The following is an 18,222-nucleotide window of genomic DNA, read 5'->3' as shown; positions in this document are numbered from 1 at the left end:
TGATTACCCATTTGAGAGACTTTACATAAAATTATGGTATCTCCTAGAAAAATTTAGATGAGAAAATTTCATTCCCCTAACAAATTCAGTGTATAAAACTGCAAAGAAAATCAAGCAATGAGAAAAATGTGGAAAAATACTGCAGAAGTGGTTAATACCTTTTGGGCTAGGATAATTCTTGACAAAATTCTTATATAAGCTCACCAAAGAAGGGATGAATGTGTGTAAAGCATTTTTGCACTCAGACACACGCGCACACACATACAGACACGCACACCCTCACCCACACGCTTTTCTCTCTTTTTTTTACAATCAAATATATATAAGCATAAGTTCAGCTTTCTACATATGTTAGTGTACAGTAATTGTTTCACCTCATATAATTACATTTGAGTATTCTTGATTAAGAAAAATTCAGCAGTTTTTGAAAAGAAGGCTGCATTTACAGTGCATAGCTGTAACAAAAAAGAACATCGTCATACAGTATGTACATAAATAAAAATACTCCATTTAACATTTGTAAATACTCAACTACTTTAGAGAATGTAGCAAATAAACTATCTGTGCACACACCCAGATAGTTCTATCCCACTCTCATTAATAATGTAACACCACGTCCGCTCATTAGAATAAATCGCTGAACAAGCTGCACATTTGACCATTAACAAGGCTTTGAAAATTTTGCTGTGGAAGATCAACGTTGTAGACATTTACATGGGTGTCAGAATTAAAAGATGAAACTTCAAAATGTTAGGGAAGCTTGAGCCTTTCATTTTCTCTTCTGCAAGGACTAAAAAAACCGCACAAAAAAAAAAAAAAAGAAATGAAAAATCTTAAAACAAAGCTAAAACAGATTGTAGGCTCCTGGGACCTGTGGTTTCTTCTGGATTGTCGTATTATCACTGTGTTGTGAGAAGAAGCTTCATTTAAAAAAAAAAAAAAATGCAATGTCTGATTCCCAGACATCAGCAGCCATTGTTCTCAAATTTGTTTTTTTTGTTTGTTTTTGTTCTTTTTTTGTTAAAATGCAGTATGTACAGATTTTGCAGTTCATCGTTGTACGTGTATCTCTGTGGAACTGCTGCCATGTCTCGTGGTTTGCATCGAACTCGCAAGGAACGCCCGGCTCCCCCGCCACCGACCACCCGCGAAAGCAAAGCTGACACCCATGGACACGCATGTGCTTACTGGACAGCCATCCCGCCTCTCCACTCGTCGAGCAGCTGTGTTCATGTAAACCATGGTTTTGAACAGAGAGTGTAAAGTAGGAGAAATTCCTAAGTATGACTTTTTAATTGTCCATTATTGAAGGACGTGATGTCCGTGAGGTATTCGCCATCCCTCCGTTTTCCGCAGGTGTGATGCATGTTACCTACGCAGGCTCCGCTGTGCCTCTTTAAGTAAACTATCAAAATCCATGGAGTCGTACTTGCTTTTAGTGGAAGCAGGATCAAAATCATCTGAGTTTGAATCTGAAACCCAAAGGATGCAAGTTTAGGTAAGAGGCAAGAACCATTAGCGAGTACTTATATTATTTTCTCTGTACAACGGTATGAACAAGGCACTGCAGAAACAATCTGCTTACAACCACAACTTTATGGGACGACAAAAACCCAGAAACCTCGTCAGAGAAGCTTTAGGTATGGACAGAGCTTTCTGGTAAGAAGCAGGACTTAGCAAAAACGGAACACATCAGCAGCAGTAGGGAAGAACCGTAAATTCCACGTGCATATAGAGCAGGTAAACTCAAAACAGTTTCTCCAAGGACTTGAGCACCGACACACTGCTATGTATAGGTCTTACAGTAGTCCAGAGAATCTTCACAGATGCTTTACCCAAAACTCCACCATGCAATATCCAAGACTTACTTCTCCTGAGAAAGGTAATAGGGGGATGGTTCTGCAGAAAGCCAGGGCAGCCTGCGGGCACCGCGCAGGGAACACTGCTGCTTCTGCCTGCCCTGCCTCAGAGTCTTGTACAAGTCACTACGCTTGCCTGAATCTCTGGTTTTGCTTCCACTCTGGTTTTTTGGGGGTTTGCTTGTTTAGAGTGTGAGCAATTAAGGGCATGGCCTCTGCACCGCCGTTCAAGCAATCTCAGGTGGGCTCCTCAGCTTTTTGCAGAATACGCGGTAAGTCATAGCAGCAGTAATGGTCCAGCTCCTGTGACCTGTGATGCGTCCTCCAGCTTTGCTAGCTGCTCAGACACAGACGTCAGTCTGTTCCTAGCGCAGAGGAGGGATTGTACGTTTATGGCCGTACAGGTCCAGTACGGCCATTATTGACATGGCTGCAAACACTGAATTTTCTTTTGGAGTCATCCCTGCTTAACACTGACTTTCCCCAGTTCCTGTGTCACAGCTCCTTTACGAGAGTGCCCTTTTCTTGCCATTTCTTGTGTTGAATTAATCAGAACTCCCCATCTACCACTATAAGACACACTGTGCATTAAATGTTCATTACAAGTTCTGTTAAGACAATACCTTCTCACAGAGGAGAGGTGTTAAACTTCTGACTACTATTTTCAAGTGTTTTCTTTCTTCTGTACTCAACCCAAGGCTGATTAATTCTCTCTGTCCTTGTACTAGCTCATGAATTTTAAAGTTCATCCTGCCATTTCCTTATGTAGCTCTATCAGATACTCTGCAAAATACAGGGAATGCAGTACAGAAGCTCAAGCTGTCAGCAGGACAAAGTGAAAATACTCTGCTCACAGATACTCTGGGAATCCCACTCAGTATGGAGAGACCTGCCAGGGAATACTCCCAGTGGTGAATAATGTTCAAGAGGGTTCCCTTCAGACAACTTATTTTAAACCCCAGATTTTCTGAGATACAGAGACGACCCTGGCTTCCACTGCTGAAGATAAGTCAAATCAAGTCAAGACTTCAATCTGGTTTTACTGTTTTTATCAGCCTCCATTTCGACAAATGCCTTGCTACCTTTTATATTTTCAACATCAACCCTATATCTCTTCAGCAGTCAATTGCCTTTTCTTAACTTTACATTATCTGTTTAGCCACTGAAGTGAATTATAGTATATTCATTGTGAACAATGCGTATCATCTTTATCATTTATTCTGAAAAGACATCAATTGGTTAGAAAAAATATACCTGTATTCACTTCCTGCACTGTACAAAGCCGAGGGCAGCACATACAAGATTTCATTAGCACTGTGTTACAGGGTTATGGGAGATTTTAATAACTGTGGTCATTTATTCATTAAAAAACACAGTATCTGATTAATATAGATTCAATGGCAAAATGTCTCTTGCTATGTTATTCAGAAAAGAGTATCTCCCATACCTTTAGTCTATTTATACAGGTATTAGGAAAGTTTTAACACTTAATGAATACGATACATTTTAAAAGGTAATTAAATAAGAGGTGAGTTTATAATATATTATAATATTACAGAGGATGTTTTGGTAGTCTGAATGGTCTCTTTATGCATATACTTAACATCAGTATTCCTTCTGTAAGACTTTGAACATTTCCAAACATCCTTGCAAGGGGAAGCATCACACCGTGACCCAGCGTGTAGGACAGAACCATACATTTTTGCCCAGACAGGACTAGGACAGACCCAGATGTGTTATCGCAGCCAGTATGCACACTTGGGACTGGAGTTACCACAGCATACTGGGGTCTGGAGACTGTATGCATACTGCCCCACATCAGCGGGACAGCAAACACCAAGAGATTTGCTAAGCTCTCCACAGGCTGGAGCCTCTTACATCATGACTGGAATTCCGTGCAAGGAGACACCTTCATACATAGATGCTTATGCACGATTTGAGAACCACTAGTTGAGATCCGTGGCCTTTGCTATACTAAGGGTCAGATTTGGTCACAGGCCCTTCTAGCTTTCAAACCTGAGAAACTATGAGTTGTGTTTAAGGAGCGTCTCTGGCAAGTCCTACACATCTAAGCTCAACTCATGGCAAAGTAAGAATCAGAATTAATTTTTGGGGGTGAGGCATCCACTTTGTTCTCTGTTTATCGCTCATATAAATAAATCAGGTATTAGAACCAAGCAGTGATAGCATAGCAATGAATAGTAAAGCATGCAGGAGGTTTCTGTGGTGCTATCGTTTAAATATGGAAATCCATTATTGAATATCGGGCACTTATTTTTGATAATGATGGAAATGGGCTTTAAAAGAATTTTCACAGTCTAAAATATCTCAAAGAAGCCAGCTCAGATTAGAGCTCAGATTAGCAGACTTTTAAATTTCTTGCAGCAAGTGAAAACCACTTCCTTTAAACCCCCCCAATCATTTAAATAATGTACGCAGCAAACACAAAAGAAGCAAACCCTAAATTCTCCCGAGTTACAGTTATGTTATGTTATGTCCAGTTATGTACTTTAATTCACATAGAGCAAAATACCTACCTAGGTCTGCATAGTTAGACTTGCAAAATTGCTTGCGTCCACAGAAGTACAGCTCAAAGTCAGGTTCATTTGACCTGCGTAAAGTGTATCCATTTTCAAGAGCAGCAAAGGCGTCACAAGTATAGCGGTAGGTGATGAAACCATAGCTGTCTCTGCAATTGAAAAACACAGTTGTGAACAAAAGCTGAAAATAGTTAACGCACATTAGTGTAACCCCTTCCTGAAAGCAAGAACTTGCAGGAGATCCAGCAGTGGAAATGCCAGAAGTACTGCATCCATTTATCAGCATGATTGTCCTGTCATGCAGCTAAATACTTATTTCTGGGACAGGAAATCTCAACTAGCAAGATTAATAAATAAGGATGAAAGAAAATAAATAAGGTTTTGAACTCAGCATGTCATCTGTCACAGCACTTACATTGGTAACTCCCATACCAGTAATCTTACTGCCGTAATTTTTTACATATGGCAGCTCCCAAACAAGAAGTAATCTCAAAAGTTCTTACCCATCATCCCGCAAATTTACTGTGCACTCCTCAATTTCACCAAAAACTTCAAACCGGTCCCTCAGTTCTGTTCGGGTTGTGTCAGGTCTGATTTTACCCAGATAAATCACACGACGTTCTTCCTGTTGAGAAACAGCAACAGGGAAGGCATATTTTTAACAAATGTGTAATAGAGATGAACCTATACATATATGCATGCAAATACACACACATGGATGTGCAGAGGATGCATAATTATAGTAACAGTCTCTTGTGGAAGACCTACTGCATCTTGCTAGTTAGTAAGTGAAATAGTTCTCTCCTGGAAAGCATCTAAGGTATTTAAATGACACTACATTTGTCAGGTGGTGTGCTCTTGGAAGGTTTCACTGCTTGCTATCACTGTTCTACTATACACTGAAAGAGAGCTCCCTTTGCATCCTACTGCACCTTCTTCCCTTCCACCCCTTCTACCACTTCCCCTCCAAGACTGTATATTCTTCCGAACCAGGAGCTCCCTTTCTCTTGCCATCTTCTCAATACCAGGCAAAACCCATCTTAGTTGTGGAGTAGTACAAAGTAACACAATAATTGCACAAATGTACCACAGACATAACAAAATGTGTTACAAACATAACATTATACACTCAGATGACTCAATAGATGATTCATCCTGCATTCAGCTGTTCCACCATAATCCATACCTTAAAACAGAGGAAAACTGTTAGGGGTCCAGACGATGACTTTTATTAAAATAAGTATTTCTGGGGGGAAGGCAGGACAATAAAGTATATCCTGTGGTCACCATTACCTTTTGGTTTCTTTGGAGAAAGAACCTGACTGAAGTCCCTGATTTTTACAAGCTAGGGTATCATTTGCATGTTCCTTCCACACTTGGAGCAAAACATCAAAGATACTTTTAAAACAATCAAGTCATGGTCATATCCTTCCTTCCTGAGTGGAAATGCTCAGCAGAAGGGCTGGGAAACCCTGTGAGAGTCACTTTATGAATTTTTGGATGAACGCTTTACTGAGGGTAGAGCCATTTAGTGAGCTCCAAGCAAAGCAAAAGGCAAAACGAGGTCTTCAAAACACTGACCTTAAGGTAATCAGGGCAAAGAAGCACCAGCTACACATGGCTTGGTGCTCAGCCTTCCTGTCTCAGATTGCCTCTGTCCTGAAGAGCCCTGGCACTCCTGGCCCTACTGCTCATCCCTCACATGCCCGCACATTTGTCCAATAAATCGAACCACATTCTCAGCTGGCGTAAATCTGTCACTCAGAGGAGCAATGTCAGTTTAAACCATCAGCTTTTGCACCTGAGACTTGCGCGGAATTTAGGTGCCGAACGCTGAAGGAGCTATACTGACTGCTGAGAATTCATGACTACTGTAACCTGAAGGTGCCTAAAGGCTAATGGCACCTCAACTGTGCGATGCAAAAGGCTCCAGGGATCTAAATATAGACTTGAATTCCTGCTCAGAAACATCCTAGCCTGAAGAGACAGGTAGCTTATAGTGTTACAATTCAGATATAGCACGAAATGTATCTTTTCTATGAGTCCCCACAGAGGCATAAGGCACTAGTCATTCTTGAACCACGGACAATAGGATTGAGATCAGACCAAAACACATGTAGAAACAGAAATGATCCTGATGCCTCTTCTTTATTTGTTTGAGCACTCATTTGGGGTAAAGGGACCATCAGAACTCTTAGCTATGAGGGCCCAAAATCTTGGCACCCTGTTCCCAGGGGAGCACTCTGCTCCCAGGAACTTTTTAATGCAAAATATATAAACAATTCCTGCAGCAAGAAGCTGAAAATAATATATCTGCCTCCCAACAGAAACTCCTTCTCACTAGCACACTCAGTCAACTATTTTTGCTGACTTTTCCTGGCCTCACAAACCTCAGGGGCTCAGATCCAGTTAGTCTAAGCTCCTGAGAAATGAAAGTGAGTTTAAAGCTCCAGAAAACAGAGATCCAAGAATCAAATGCTCCTACCCAAAAGCCCTACCCACTAAGTTATGGCACAAGAAGTGACCACTGGAACCACCTGGGTCCTTTACAGCTCCCTGGTCAGCCCAGCGGAGTCCCTCATTGCTCTACCAAAGTATGTATATGCTCTCCTTCATCAATGGGATCAGGTAAGTATCTCATTTAGATGCTTGAAACTACTGCCTCTTCTGATTATGTAAGGAACCAAGGTGACTGCCTTTGTAGTCCTCTATAACCCTGCTGGGACAGACACTTTCATTTTTGAATGCTATGCTTTCCAAAGTGCGTGGTCCAAAAGCTGCCCTTGTTCTCTGCCATAGCAGTGCAGTTTGGAAAAGCTAGCATGGCTAAAAGAAGGACAAGTGTGCTCATTGGTGGCCATAAATTTAGGAAAGAGGGGTACTTTTCAGACAGCTGCTGCTTTTTCTCTCTCTCTCTGCTGTGTCCCAGTCCAGAGCCCTGACCCTCCTGACAGAGGAGTTTGGGTAGGGCTGCTGCGAACTAGGGACTGTAGAGTGCAAGCAATAGAAATCTGCATTTCTTCCATTTCCCCCATTCTAATTCTGCTTACTTTCAGTATGGTTGGGTGCCATAAACTTCAAAAACAGGAAAATCTGCATATGCACAGTAATTACTTTTTCAGACTGTTTTACCAAATCAAGGATTTAACCGCACTGAAACACTTGATAAGAAACAATTCCATTGATACTTGCTATTGAACCTAAATGACTGACCAGATGGAGCAGAACATAACATAGCAGACTGTCTAATATACTTTAGCTGAGATAATACATCTCAACTGAAAAAACATAATGTTTCACTCACTGACATGGAGATTGTTATATTACAGTGTGATGGAAATAATTCCGTAAGTCTGTGTGCATGCCTGCGCAATCTTTCCTTCTTCTATTCTCTAATAACTTTTATATCTCTAATATGCCTTTAAGACAACTGTAATAAAACAAAACTGAACAATTAAAAAAAAGCCTGTTAAACTATCATTAAGGGAATAAGTTAAACCTGCAAAAATAAGGAAATTCAAATTTAAAGCTGAAATGCACCATATGTCCTCCAGTGTGCACACATGACGAGATGTGTTCAAGTATTTTTTTTTTAAGCAGAGTGCCATGATGGTGTAAGATACTGGAGAACACAGGATTCATACAGCGTTGTCTTTGTCTTGGTTAACTTTGGTTTATTTAAAGCAATTATAAAGAATGTATTTGTATTCACAGAGACACCTCCTTTTATTCCCATTAATAATAAGAGCTATACAAGTCTAACAAGATTACAATATATCTCTAAATGTTAAAGACCTTTATATTATAATACGTTACATGCGTAAGTCCATACGTGCATATTAAGTATGCTTTTTACTGCACTTGTTAGAGGAGATGATGTATGACTTCGAAACCTAGAGAACAGCAGAGAAAAGCTTTTGTTTTCAATTTAATGCGGGCAAAGGGAACCTGCAGGAAACTCCAGAAGATACTGTTCATATTTCCCTCCCAAAAGCGCAGATGATTTATTTTGCATCGTAAGCTTTAAGTGTAGTTCATTGCTTTGCCAGGTAAAAAAAGGAAGAAAGAAGAGTCCAGCCAACTCCCTCAGGCCCAACATGTCTGTCTTCTTTCCATTTATCTAAAGCTCCTTCTTCATAATCTTGCTTTCTTCCTTGCAGTAAAAACATTTGAATAGGCAGATGTGGCAGAAAATCTCAGACTGAAAAGCAGTATTTCAAGTCTCAAATGAAAATACTAAAGCATTAGAACGCCAAAACTTGAGAAAACAGGACCAGGATATACCTTACATATCTACGGGTCAATAAAGGGACCACTCATCCTGCAAAACATTCACTGATGCTAAGGATCTTTTTCTCTAGCAAAGGCTTCCTCCAAAACTTTGTTTCCCCTTCCTCATTCTTAATCTTTTATTTCGCAAGGAACTAAAGCACAGACCATTAGATGTACTAGTTTTTGCATGGTTTTTTGTACTAGGCTTCTTCACCCAACAGTTGTTTGCTTTGCCTGCCCGTGGTGCTGCTAAGCAGCGTCTGTGGGAACTGAAGGCAGCCACCCCAAAGGTAACACCGCATAGTGCTGCTGTCCCCATTTTCCCTACCGCTTTTTGTCTGCACATCCGTGGTGCATATCTAGCTCTCCAAGAGCCAGATAACGCTTTATGTGAAGCTGAGAGAAGAAATCCAGAGGCATTTTAAAGCTGGTGTGTGCCATGGGCTTGTCAAAGGCTCTGCTGCTACCTCCAGCATGGGCGTCTGGCTGGGTGCAAGCCCCGTGCCTGTGTTGCCTTCCATGACAAGTGACTTCTCTCCTCTTCCAGTAGAAAGCCATGAAGACTTTTATCCTTAGAGCTGGAGGCCAAACACCATTTTGAAAGTGCAATGGGAATGGTTGGACAGAGTTTAAAAAATAGAAATGCTATGGATGGAAAAAGCCATTAAAGCTTAGGAGTCTGACGTAATAATATAGATTAGATTCTGTATTAAAGAAGAATAAGTATGACTTGTGGGCAAGTATGAATGGCAAAAGGAAGAATCATGAAAACTGGAAAAAAAAGAAAGAACATTGCACAAAATTGTCAACTGCTGCTGTGTGGCTAACTGAGGACTGAAACAGTTCAGCCACACTCCATGGTGACTGCTAGAAGAATAATGATGGACCAGTAAACCTCAAGATTTAGGTAACCCATTTGATACATTTTCAGCAACTCATACAGCAAAGTTAGAGTGCTGGGATCAAGGCCATCAAGATGAGCAACGACAAAAAAATCCAAACTAAATATACAACGTACATTGGATCCTTCATTAGTGGAAATGCACTCCATTATAGGCTGACTCTGGTTTTAGACTTTAGAGAAGCCAAGCACTCATTTATGAAACCACCCTTCTCCTGCCTTCCTGTTGTAGAGCAATTTATTTTCTTTGAAACCATGTGTTTCTTTCCACTACAGTGGCCTCACAGCGCATTTATCTTCTTACGTCCGTAAGCTCTCTGGGACAGGGACTCTTGATACTTGTCTCATGGAGGCTGTCACCACTTAGAAATGAAAAGTAGTAATGTTAATAGTAATTTTCTACTCAGGTATAAAAGCTGATTTTGTTAGCACCTCCTGGCAGCAGCCAGCGCACGCAGTAAATGAGCTGCAGGGAGGATGTGACCGTAAGTCAGTACCGTGGCCAGAGCAGCAGAGTAGCGGAGATCCAGAACACGAGGCTGCTCATCCGGCAGTTTAACCTCCCAGCCCTGGTGCACCATGTCAATGGGGAACCACGAACTGGTGACTCCAGAATTGAAATGTGCTAACTGTACTTTTGACGCCATGCCTTGGAAAGTATTTGCCGCATGGTCTAATGAGCTGCTGGAGTAAAAAGCCACATAACTCAGAAATTTCCTGGGATGTATCAGAAGAAAAAAGGCCCTCAGTCTTTTTGGCAAATCACTGTGATCTGCCTTGGTTGGGGGTTTGATCCCAGTTTCTACAAAGCCCTAAGTAGACTGTCCTGTCCTGCAGTTGCTCCTCAAGTTTCATGATGAATGTGTCTCCACTATGATCTGGTTAACGTTATAAAGTTAAGTAAGTTTCGGTGGCAGACCATCCTTACGTTCAATGAGGACCCATTCTAAAACAAAATGGGGACCCAGTGAAATAAATCAAGTCAAGATCAAACTAAGCTATGCTAACATTTGTTCAGTTAGCAAAGGCATCACAATCAAAAGTATAAATAAATGAATCAATGAATGATAAAAATATTTTTCTGACTCTCTAACCGGAAAATGTCTTGTGGGCTCAGCCCATATTTTTCAAGCATGACTGCTCAAAATTAAGACCCCAATATACAAAAAAGGCACTGAATCTCCAGTAACTGGAGAGGGGAAAAGAAAAAAAGGAAGAGGAGAAGAATATCACAGTACCTTTTGAAGTCAAGCCACCTGTATATAGCTGTAAGTCTAGACATACAGGGAAATGCGAGCCCTGGCTTCTAACTGATCTGAAGCTACTGCAGTGAAGGTGTTGTGTGCAAGACTGAAGGGGCAGCCATTTAAACACGCCTCCGCCATATAGCATGAGCACAGGCTTCTAAAACAAGCCTCCTCAGCATTCTGCCAATATGCCTTCACGTCTGCCAAAATAGAAGGTGCCTGCACAATCAGAGGGCATTGCTGCACATATGGTTTTGACAGATTAAAATATGTGACATTTTTTCTCATTTCTTTTTCCTAGGTCTCCTGCTCTTGTTGTCACATGGAGACTAATGCTAGACATTGAACCAATAATACCTGATGGCTTTTAGCTCAGTCATAACTTCTGTTCCGTCTCCGCTGTGCATCCTTTCTACAACTAACTCCTGAGATCATAGCACGGTGCTTCTCATGAAGAAAAGCCACCTACCCTGTGTAACACCTGAGACATTAGTACTGCCCAATCTTTGGGCCATTCTTTTAACAGTATCTGGAGGTATGTGGCCATGAATCAGTTCTGGCAGCACGAGAATGGGCTAGAAAGAAAATAAAAAATTCCCCAACGCAGAGAGCAAAGAAATCTAAATTTATGGGACTGTGGAAAGAGTTCAAGGAAAGAGAGAGGAGATTCTTGTGGCTGAACAATAAATGAGTTGAGTTGAATCCCTCAAGAAAGAGAAGAGTAACACAAAAGAGACTCATAAGCCAAAAGGAGTAAGAAAAGGAGCAGAGAATGCTAGAAATAATAAAAGTTTTATCACTGACTTCATGGGATCAGGGCTTCCCTTTCTCTGCTGTCCCCTAACCCCTACTTATTTGCACAAGGAATAAACTGGCATGATTCAATACAGATTTTTAAAGTAAAAGCACTGATAAACTTTGGATAAAGAAGTTAATAGGATTTCATCTACATCTCCTGCAGCTCTTATACAGGTGACTGGATTTTAAGTTTTTGCCATGTTCTGTTTATTGATATTTATTTTTTAGTTCTGACTTATTTATGTTTATTAATAAATAATTTCATTAATGAAGTTAATTATCATGACAATGCTTACTTTAGAAAGAAAATAAATTCAACCTTGGTTTTGAAACGTCTAAAATTTTTAACACAGGAAGTTATGATGCAGCATATCTGGAGCTTTTTAAGTTTCTTTTCTTTCCTTTTTCCCTTTTCTTTTGATTAGCTACTTGCCAAATACTTATTTGTTTTAAACTAAATCAAATTTTCTACCTTTGCAGCAGGATTCATATTTATTTATACCGGTAAGGTACAGTAATTGAGAAGTAGCAAGATACACCCATGACAGACGTCTACTTGAATCTCCAATTTGTGTTAGATCTAAGAGAGAACAGCCAGCATAAGTTACAATTGCTGGAAGGTAGTGTTCATCTCTAAGCAGATGGAAGCCAGATATTTTAAAACTAACTGCAACAATTGACTTAAATATAGCCCTGTCTGAAGCCAAGCAAAATTGTTCCATTGCCTTCACTGAGTTTCAGATCAGCACAGCAGAGCATGTTATAGCTCTAAATCTCATGCTTTACAAAATACACCTATCACCCACACTTTGTAGATAGGGCACCTGAAGCAGGGAAAAGCGAAATGATTTGATGAAGCACACTAAGAACAATAGTAGCAGAGACAAAAATCAGAAAATAAAGGTGTCTATTCTCTCCCAGAACTTCTCGTTGCTGAAGACTACACCAGTCTCTGTCAATCTCTACACACTCCCAGTTGTGTAGGTATAAGTATTAGGAGAAATGCTGCCGAGGGTGTGACAAATCACCTTTTACTACAAAGTCCACTAAAGGCACTGGAAAAAAGACCTATTTATTTTGGTGAGCCCTGGACAGAGCACTAAGGGAAAATCTGGAAACAAAGATGAAGTGTCCCAGTCTGTACCACTTCATGCAAGACCCAGAGCACAGCCAGAACAGCAGTGAAGGTACAACTGAACGGAAAGAGCAGGACACAGAAAACCAAGTGGAAAATGTTAAGGTGAGCCACCAAATGGGCTTAACAACTACAAGAGGAGTCCCGATTTACAGCAGCTCCCAATTTATCAAAACCATCATGCAGTTGCCAATGGGGAACTAAAAAGGGGCAAAAGCCACCTGTCCGTTTAATAGGCATTCTTCTGTCCTACTGCTACAACAGCCAAGGGAGTTGCTCATCCCCACATGGGTATTTCCTTTGCCTCAGGTATTTCAGTTGTTTCACACAGAACATTGATGAACAAAATAATTAAATAATACATATTCATTATGAAAGGGCCAGTGTTAAGTGACATTTTTAAATTGCACCATGTCTTCAGACTATTTATTTTGCTAAAAATAACTTAAAAATTAACCGAGTCATAGACAGGAAAAAAAAAAATTAAACTCATGCCTTTGGATCCCAGTTTTGAATTCTGTTATCTGCACACTCTGTATAGACAATTACAGCTACTATGAAAGTTCAGCGATCAGTATGTAAGCTGACTCCTTATATTGCTTATGTAAAAAACCAGAAATATAGAAAATAGACATTGATTACTGGCACTCTGGTAGGTGATATATAGTATAAAATGCAGGTTCACTGATAGATCTATATAAGAAATAGACTGGTTCGCTTTTAACTGTCTGTTGTCTGGGATGAAACCTTTTTCTAGTAAGCCCTTTATATCTGTTGACTGTGAAAACCTTGGAGAGTTGCAATTTATAGAACCTGAAAAAATTAGTATTGTAACATCAAAACACAAATTGTTATGAAAACACATATTTGCATGAAATTCGAAATACTAAGACATACATGTAAGCAGATTTTTGTATCTTGTTTTTTCTGTTATAAAAAAGAAAGAAAATAAAGTCTGAGTTCTAGCTTTAGAAATCTATGAAAAGAAACAGAAATCTATTTCAAAATGAAAGTTATCTTCACAGTGCTTACAATTGCTTTCTGCCTCTGTCTCTCCCTTTGTTTGGCCCTTTCAGATTCCCGTTTTTCATACTCTTTGCGGTATTCTTCCCTCTTCAGCCTTTCATGCTGATATTCCTCATAGCTGTCATATCTAGGAAACATAACTTAGTCATTAAATCAAGCACCTGCATTTGTGAATGTAAAGTTAGTAATACAATTTCTGTAATGCTTCATTATCTTTTGAGAACGAGCTGCAAAGCAAACCAGATGCTGGCAAAATGCACTACCTGGGTCTGCGACTGTACGGTGATCTGGATCGCGATCTTGCACGTAAGGGAGAACTTCTGTATGCTCGGTGTCTACAGTGGCTGGACTCATAATAGCAACAAGATCTGCAGAAGAAACACATTCACCCCTGTCATTCAGTTTGAATCTATGGACGCCATCTTCTACCTCTTTGACGAACTTACAATTTCTTCTAAGCTACCACAGTGAGATTTTCCAGTGACAGTTTGCGATCTCCTACTCAACTAAGGGGCCTCAAGCGATTTCCCCCCCTGCCCTTCTGTAATGTTCCTTATTGAGGCTAACACAGAGCAGAGAGTCAGCCACTGTCAACTTCATCTGATAGGGACTGCAGCTAGATTGGCACCGGGCAGCTCGCAGATAATGGGAAAGGTTAGTTGTGTACATCTCTCACCAATTGCTCTGCCGCTGACCTGACTGGCTCCACTCAGAAAGCGTAAACTTGGCAAATTTAAAGGATAACGGCAACAAGTGTTTCTGTAGCAACCCCGTAACCTTCAGAGTTAATCAGCTCAGGAGCGATAGAACGAGTTACACTGGATTAAGTTATTTCATGTTTTTTCTTTCTTTCCTTTAAGTTGCTTTATGTTTTTGCTGGTTTCCTTCTTATTAACTATGATGATGACACATAAATTTGCTGTACCGTACCTTGAAGAGGATCTACTACAGGGCGACCTTGATCTCGATCGGGAATATGGAGAACGGGAACAAGACCTGCGTTGAGGAAAGGACCTTGATCTAGAGCGTGTCCTTTGGGATCTTTGAGAAAATAAGGATTTGGGTGGAGACACTGAATCTCTGCATGGAGAGTTAAAAGAAGAGCAAGAAGGCGATACATCAAATAATGAATAGGCTTGTGTCCCATCCCAAGGGTAGCATAGTTTATCACTTTCATCTTCACTGTCATCAAAGAGACCATCCATTGCTAGTCCTGAATTTATAAACATAGGTAGTTTGGAGAATTGTTCGTTACTGTAATCACTGTCCCTTAGTTCTCTGGTCTTATCTGCTTCTTCATCAAAAACAGCTTGGCTGGGGTGACCAAAATGCTTATTCAGTTCAGCCCGAATTTCCTGGTCTTGGAGCTGTTTTCTGTTATTACCATGGGATCCCTGCTTACTTGTCTGTAAAGTCTCTTTCTTGAAATACTGGTCTTGTTCTAAAGAAGAACAAATCTGACACTGCCACCCAGGTGAAGAATCCTTAAATTCTAGTTTTCTGGAGTCCTGAAGTTCCTGGGATATTTTAATGTGTATTTCCGATTTTGAATTCACAGATTGACAGTAGTCATGGTCACCAAACAGCCGCAAACTGGGCCGTTTTGTCTTTCTCTCCTCATGTCCACTGGACAGTACTGTAGTCTTGCTAAGCTGTGCATACAGCTCAGACTGTTCTGGACCCTTCTTGATTGGGTTATTTCCTTGAGAACCGGAAGACTCACTATAGCGGGGCTTTTTTGAAGGTGGTACAACAGTCTTGCATGATGACTTCGGCTTAGGTGAAGTCCTAAAAGGATTATCCTGGTTGGCTTTATGAGGAGGGGTCGTAGGTGGAGTTAGGCCTAAGGGGAAAAAAAGGAGGAACAGAATACTTTTTAGCACACATACAATGTTTATAAAGGCAGCTTGAGTGCTTCTTTAAAACAGATACAAAGCAAGACCCATTCTGTGTCACTTTAATTTAACACTACTAATACTGGGAATAAGAGTGTTTAGGGTATGAGACACCAAAGGTCTAGTGACAACAATAGCAACAGTACTAATGCATTGCCATTAATCTTCAGCATCATTTCTGCCCCTTCCCTTCCTCCATGACATCCGCCTCTCTCTCTGCAGATTTTGATAGAAAAGATCAAGAGATAAAAACCAAAAGACTTTTTTGTTAAAAATCAAAAAGATTTTGATATAAAAATCAAAAGTCAAAAGACTGGCACTGTCAAAAACCTAAAGAAATTAGCAGACAAAAACCTGAATAAAAGCAAGCCCGAGAAAAATAAATGAGTGCTACCAAAGGAACCTCGGTGGGACACAGAACTTGAATGCAAGGAAGTACAGCAACTCTACAACTCGACTGCAATGACTCTTTGTCTCCACAGTTCATTAACTTAGTAAACCATTGCTAATGTATGTATAATACATTCATGTAAGCCTAACTAACACATTTTACCTGAAATGTGGTTCTGCAACTGAAACCCAAGTGAACAATAGGACAACTGCAACTGTAATGAACCACTGCATTTAGAACTAAATATTAGTGAGAGTCATGAAGTAAGGAGTCGAAACAGGTAAGTATTCAAAGACTAAAGATACCACTAACTACCAGGATTGTTCACATAACTGTAATAGATTATATCACTATGGTGAGACAAAATTGCAGGAAGGACTACAGCCCATTCCAGTAAAACCAGGGAACCGAAGTAGCATCTTCCAATTATTTTTATAAGAGTAAAATATAACTCTCAATATTTTCTATAGAAATCATAGAATTTCTTCAGACTGTACAAAAGGATAACCCAGGACACCAGGGCAGAGTAATAGCAAACTGCAGCCACTCTTCAGGAAATAATTACTCTTCAGGAAGGTACTTAGTATGTTATGTTTGAAAAATTTGCTTCCATCCAATTGACCCTAATGTAATTCAGAAGTATATGTGCTTAAAATTAAACGAATTAGACCGAGATTAGGGAGTTCTCCTAGATAACCCAGATCATCCTTAAGCACTCCAGAGGCTGATGCTGCCCAAGATTTCTTCTTCTAGCCCAAGCAATGAGCTTTCCGTTACTTCCTTAGCAAGAATGAAAAGAGAGGGCAGACACACTTACAGGAAATGTGTATTTCAAACATGGCGATAGAGTCTTGTTTTGTATTTTTAACCACGCAACAGAGCTCAGCAGATCAATGCAAACAGAACACGTTTTGTAGTGTTTTGCTGTAAAGAAGGAGAAGTGTCCATCAATGCATAGTGCTCCCTAAGGAGCATAAATGGAGACTGGGAGTCCCATTGCATTAGCTGCAATGAATTTGTTCCAGAAAAAAAGAAGATAGGAGTACCAAGGCATGAATACTTGATGTGAGAGAGAAGCTTGATTTTGCCTGAACGTTTGGAAAAAATGTTTATGAGCCACCCGTGGCTATGTGAAGACTTTGCCTAATGCCACAGAAGTCAGGGAAACTGAGGCAAGGATAATGACACCTAAAACTCTAGTTACCTCAAATTTGAATTTAATAGTGAAAAAGTTTTGTGCAAAGCCATCACTGTTAAACTACTTGCTTTAATTTGAGTCCTCAATTTTTTCTTCCTTCCTGAAAATTCACTTGAGTCAGCAGTATGTATTTCACACCTCATCCACCTCCTCACTAACAAATATTTTTGACTACCAAATGATTTTTTGGTAAAATGAAGAGAACAGTCCTCTTCAAAATTCTGCAGTAATAATTTCTGGTTTAAAACTTCAGGCTCAGATTCAACAAAGATTTGAGTAAGCAAAGACTGTTTTCTAGATAAAGAATTTAGAACTGTCACTTTTACTCATGAAATTATACAGCCCATGAGAAGCTCTGGGGTTAGTTACTGATTTTTTGGATGTAGTTTTGAAGAAAGAATGAAGCAGAAATACAACCACTCCACAATGATCATGCATATTTAAGAATTTCAGGCAAAGAAACCCCAGAGATAATCCAATATTCAAAGTAAAATATTGTTTCCATTTCCACTTCTTTAAAGCTAGCCCTGGCAGGAAGCAAGCTAAACACCGAGCACAACGATTTCCAGAAGCCTGACAAGGAGTCCAACAATCTTTAGAGGAGGGGAAAAAAAAAACCCTAGCAAAAAAAACCCTTGCAAAAGTACAGACTAAGCTAAATTTACTGGCACTTCTCTTGCTGGCAGAACTGTGCTGGGGACAGCCTAAGAAAGGGCTTCCTCGTGGCATTTTGGCTTTTTTCCTGGTTTTCAGCAGAAGCAGGAAGTGCACAGGCAAGTAGAAACAGATAGAAGTTGGAAAATGTTCTTTTAACTTTTGAACAAACCTCCATCAGGGCATGGAGGAGGGAATGAAGTTTTGAATTCATGTCACTGCTATGGAGTCCACCTTCGGCGTGTCTCATGACCAATCTCCAAACTGTGAACTTTGAGAAAACCAGCTGGCTGCACACTTGCTCAT

General features: G+C 40.2%; 1 protein-coding gene across 1 annotated transcript in view; it reads right to left on the bottom strand.

Moving 5' to 3' along the window:
- Nucleotides 1-1,253: 1,253 nt before the first annotated feature.
- PPARGC1A (peroxisome proliferator-activated receptor gamma, coactivator 1 alpha) overlaps nt 1,254-18,222 on the bottom strand; it is a gene marked incomplete at its 5' end in the record, with an annotated part of 28,972 nt that continues 12,003 nt past the window's right edge. The window contains 6 exons of the mRNA XM_009575120.1: nt 1,254-1,472; nt 4,397-4,548; nt 4,903-5,024; nt 13,785-13,905; nt 14,042-14,146; nt 14,709-15,621. Of these exons, the coding sequence (XP_009573415.1) occupies nt 1,369-1,472; nt 4,397-4,548; nt 4,903-5,024; nt 13,785-13,905; nt 14,042-14,146; nt 14,709-15,621 (1,517 nt within the window). The remainder of the gene's footprint in view (nt 1,473-4,396; nt 4,549-4,902; nt 5,025-13,784; nt 13,906-14,041; nt 14,147-14,708; nt 15,622-18,222) is intronic.

This window comes from Fulmarus glacialis, unplaced genomic scaffold (genome assembly GCF_000690835.1).
Source record: "Fulmarus glacialis isolate BGI_N327 unplaced genomic scaffold, ASM69083v1 scaffold6523, whole genome shotgun sequence".
NCBI classification, from domain to species: domain Eukaryota; kingdom Metazoa; phylum Chordata; class Aves; order Procellariiformes; family Procellariidae; genus Fulmarus; species Fulmarus glacialis.
Note: the sequence above shows the minus strand (reverse complement) of the source record. Positions and strands in the feature narration are given on the sequence as shown.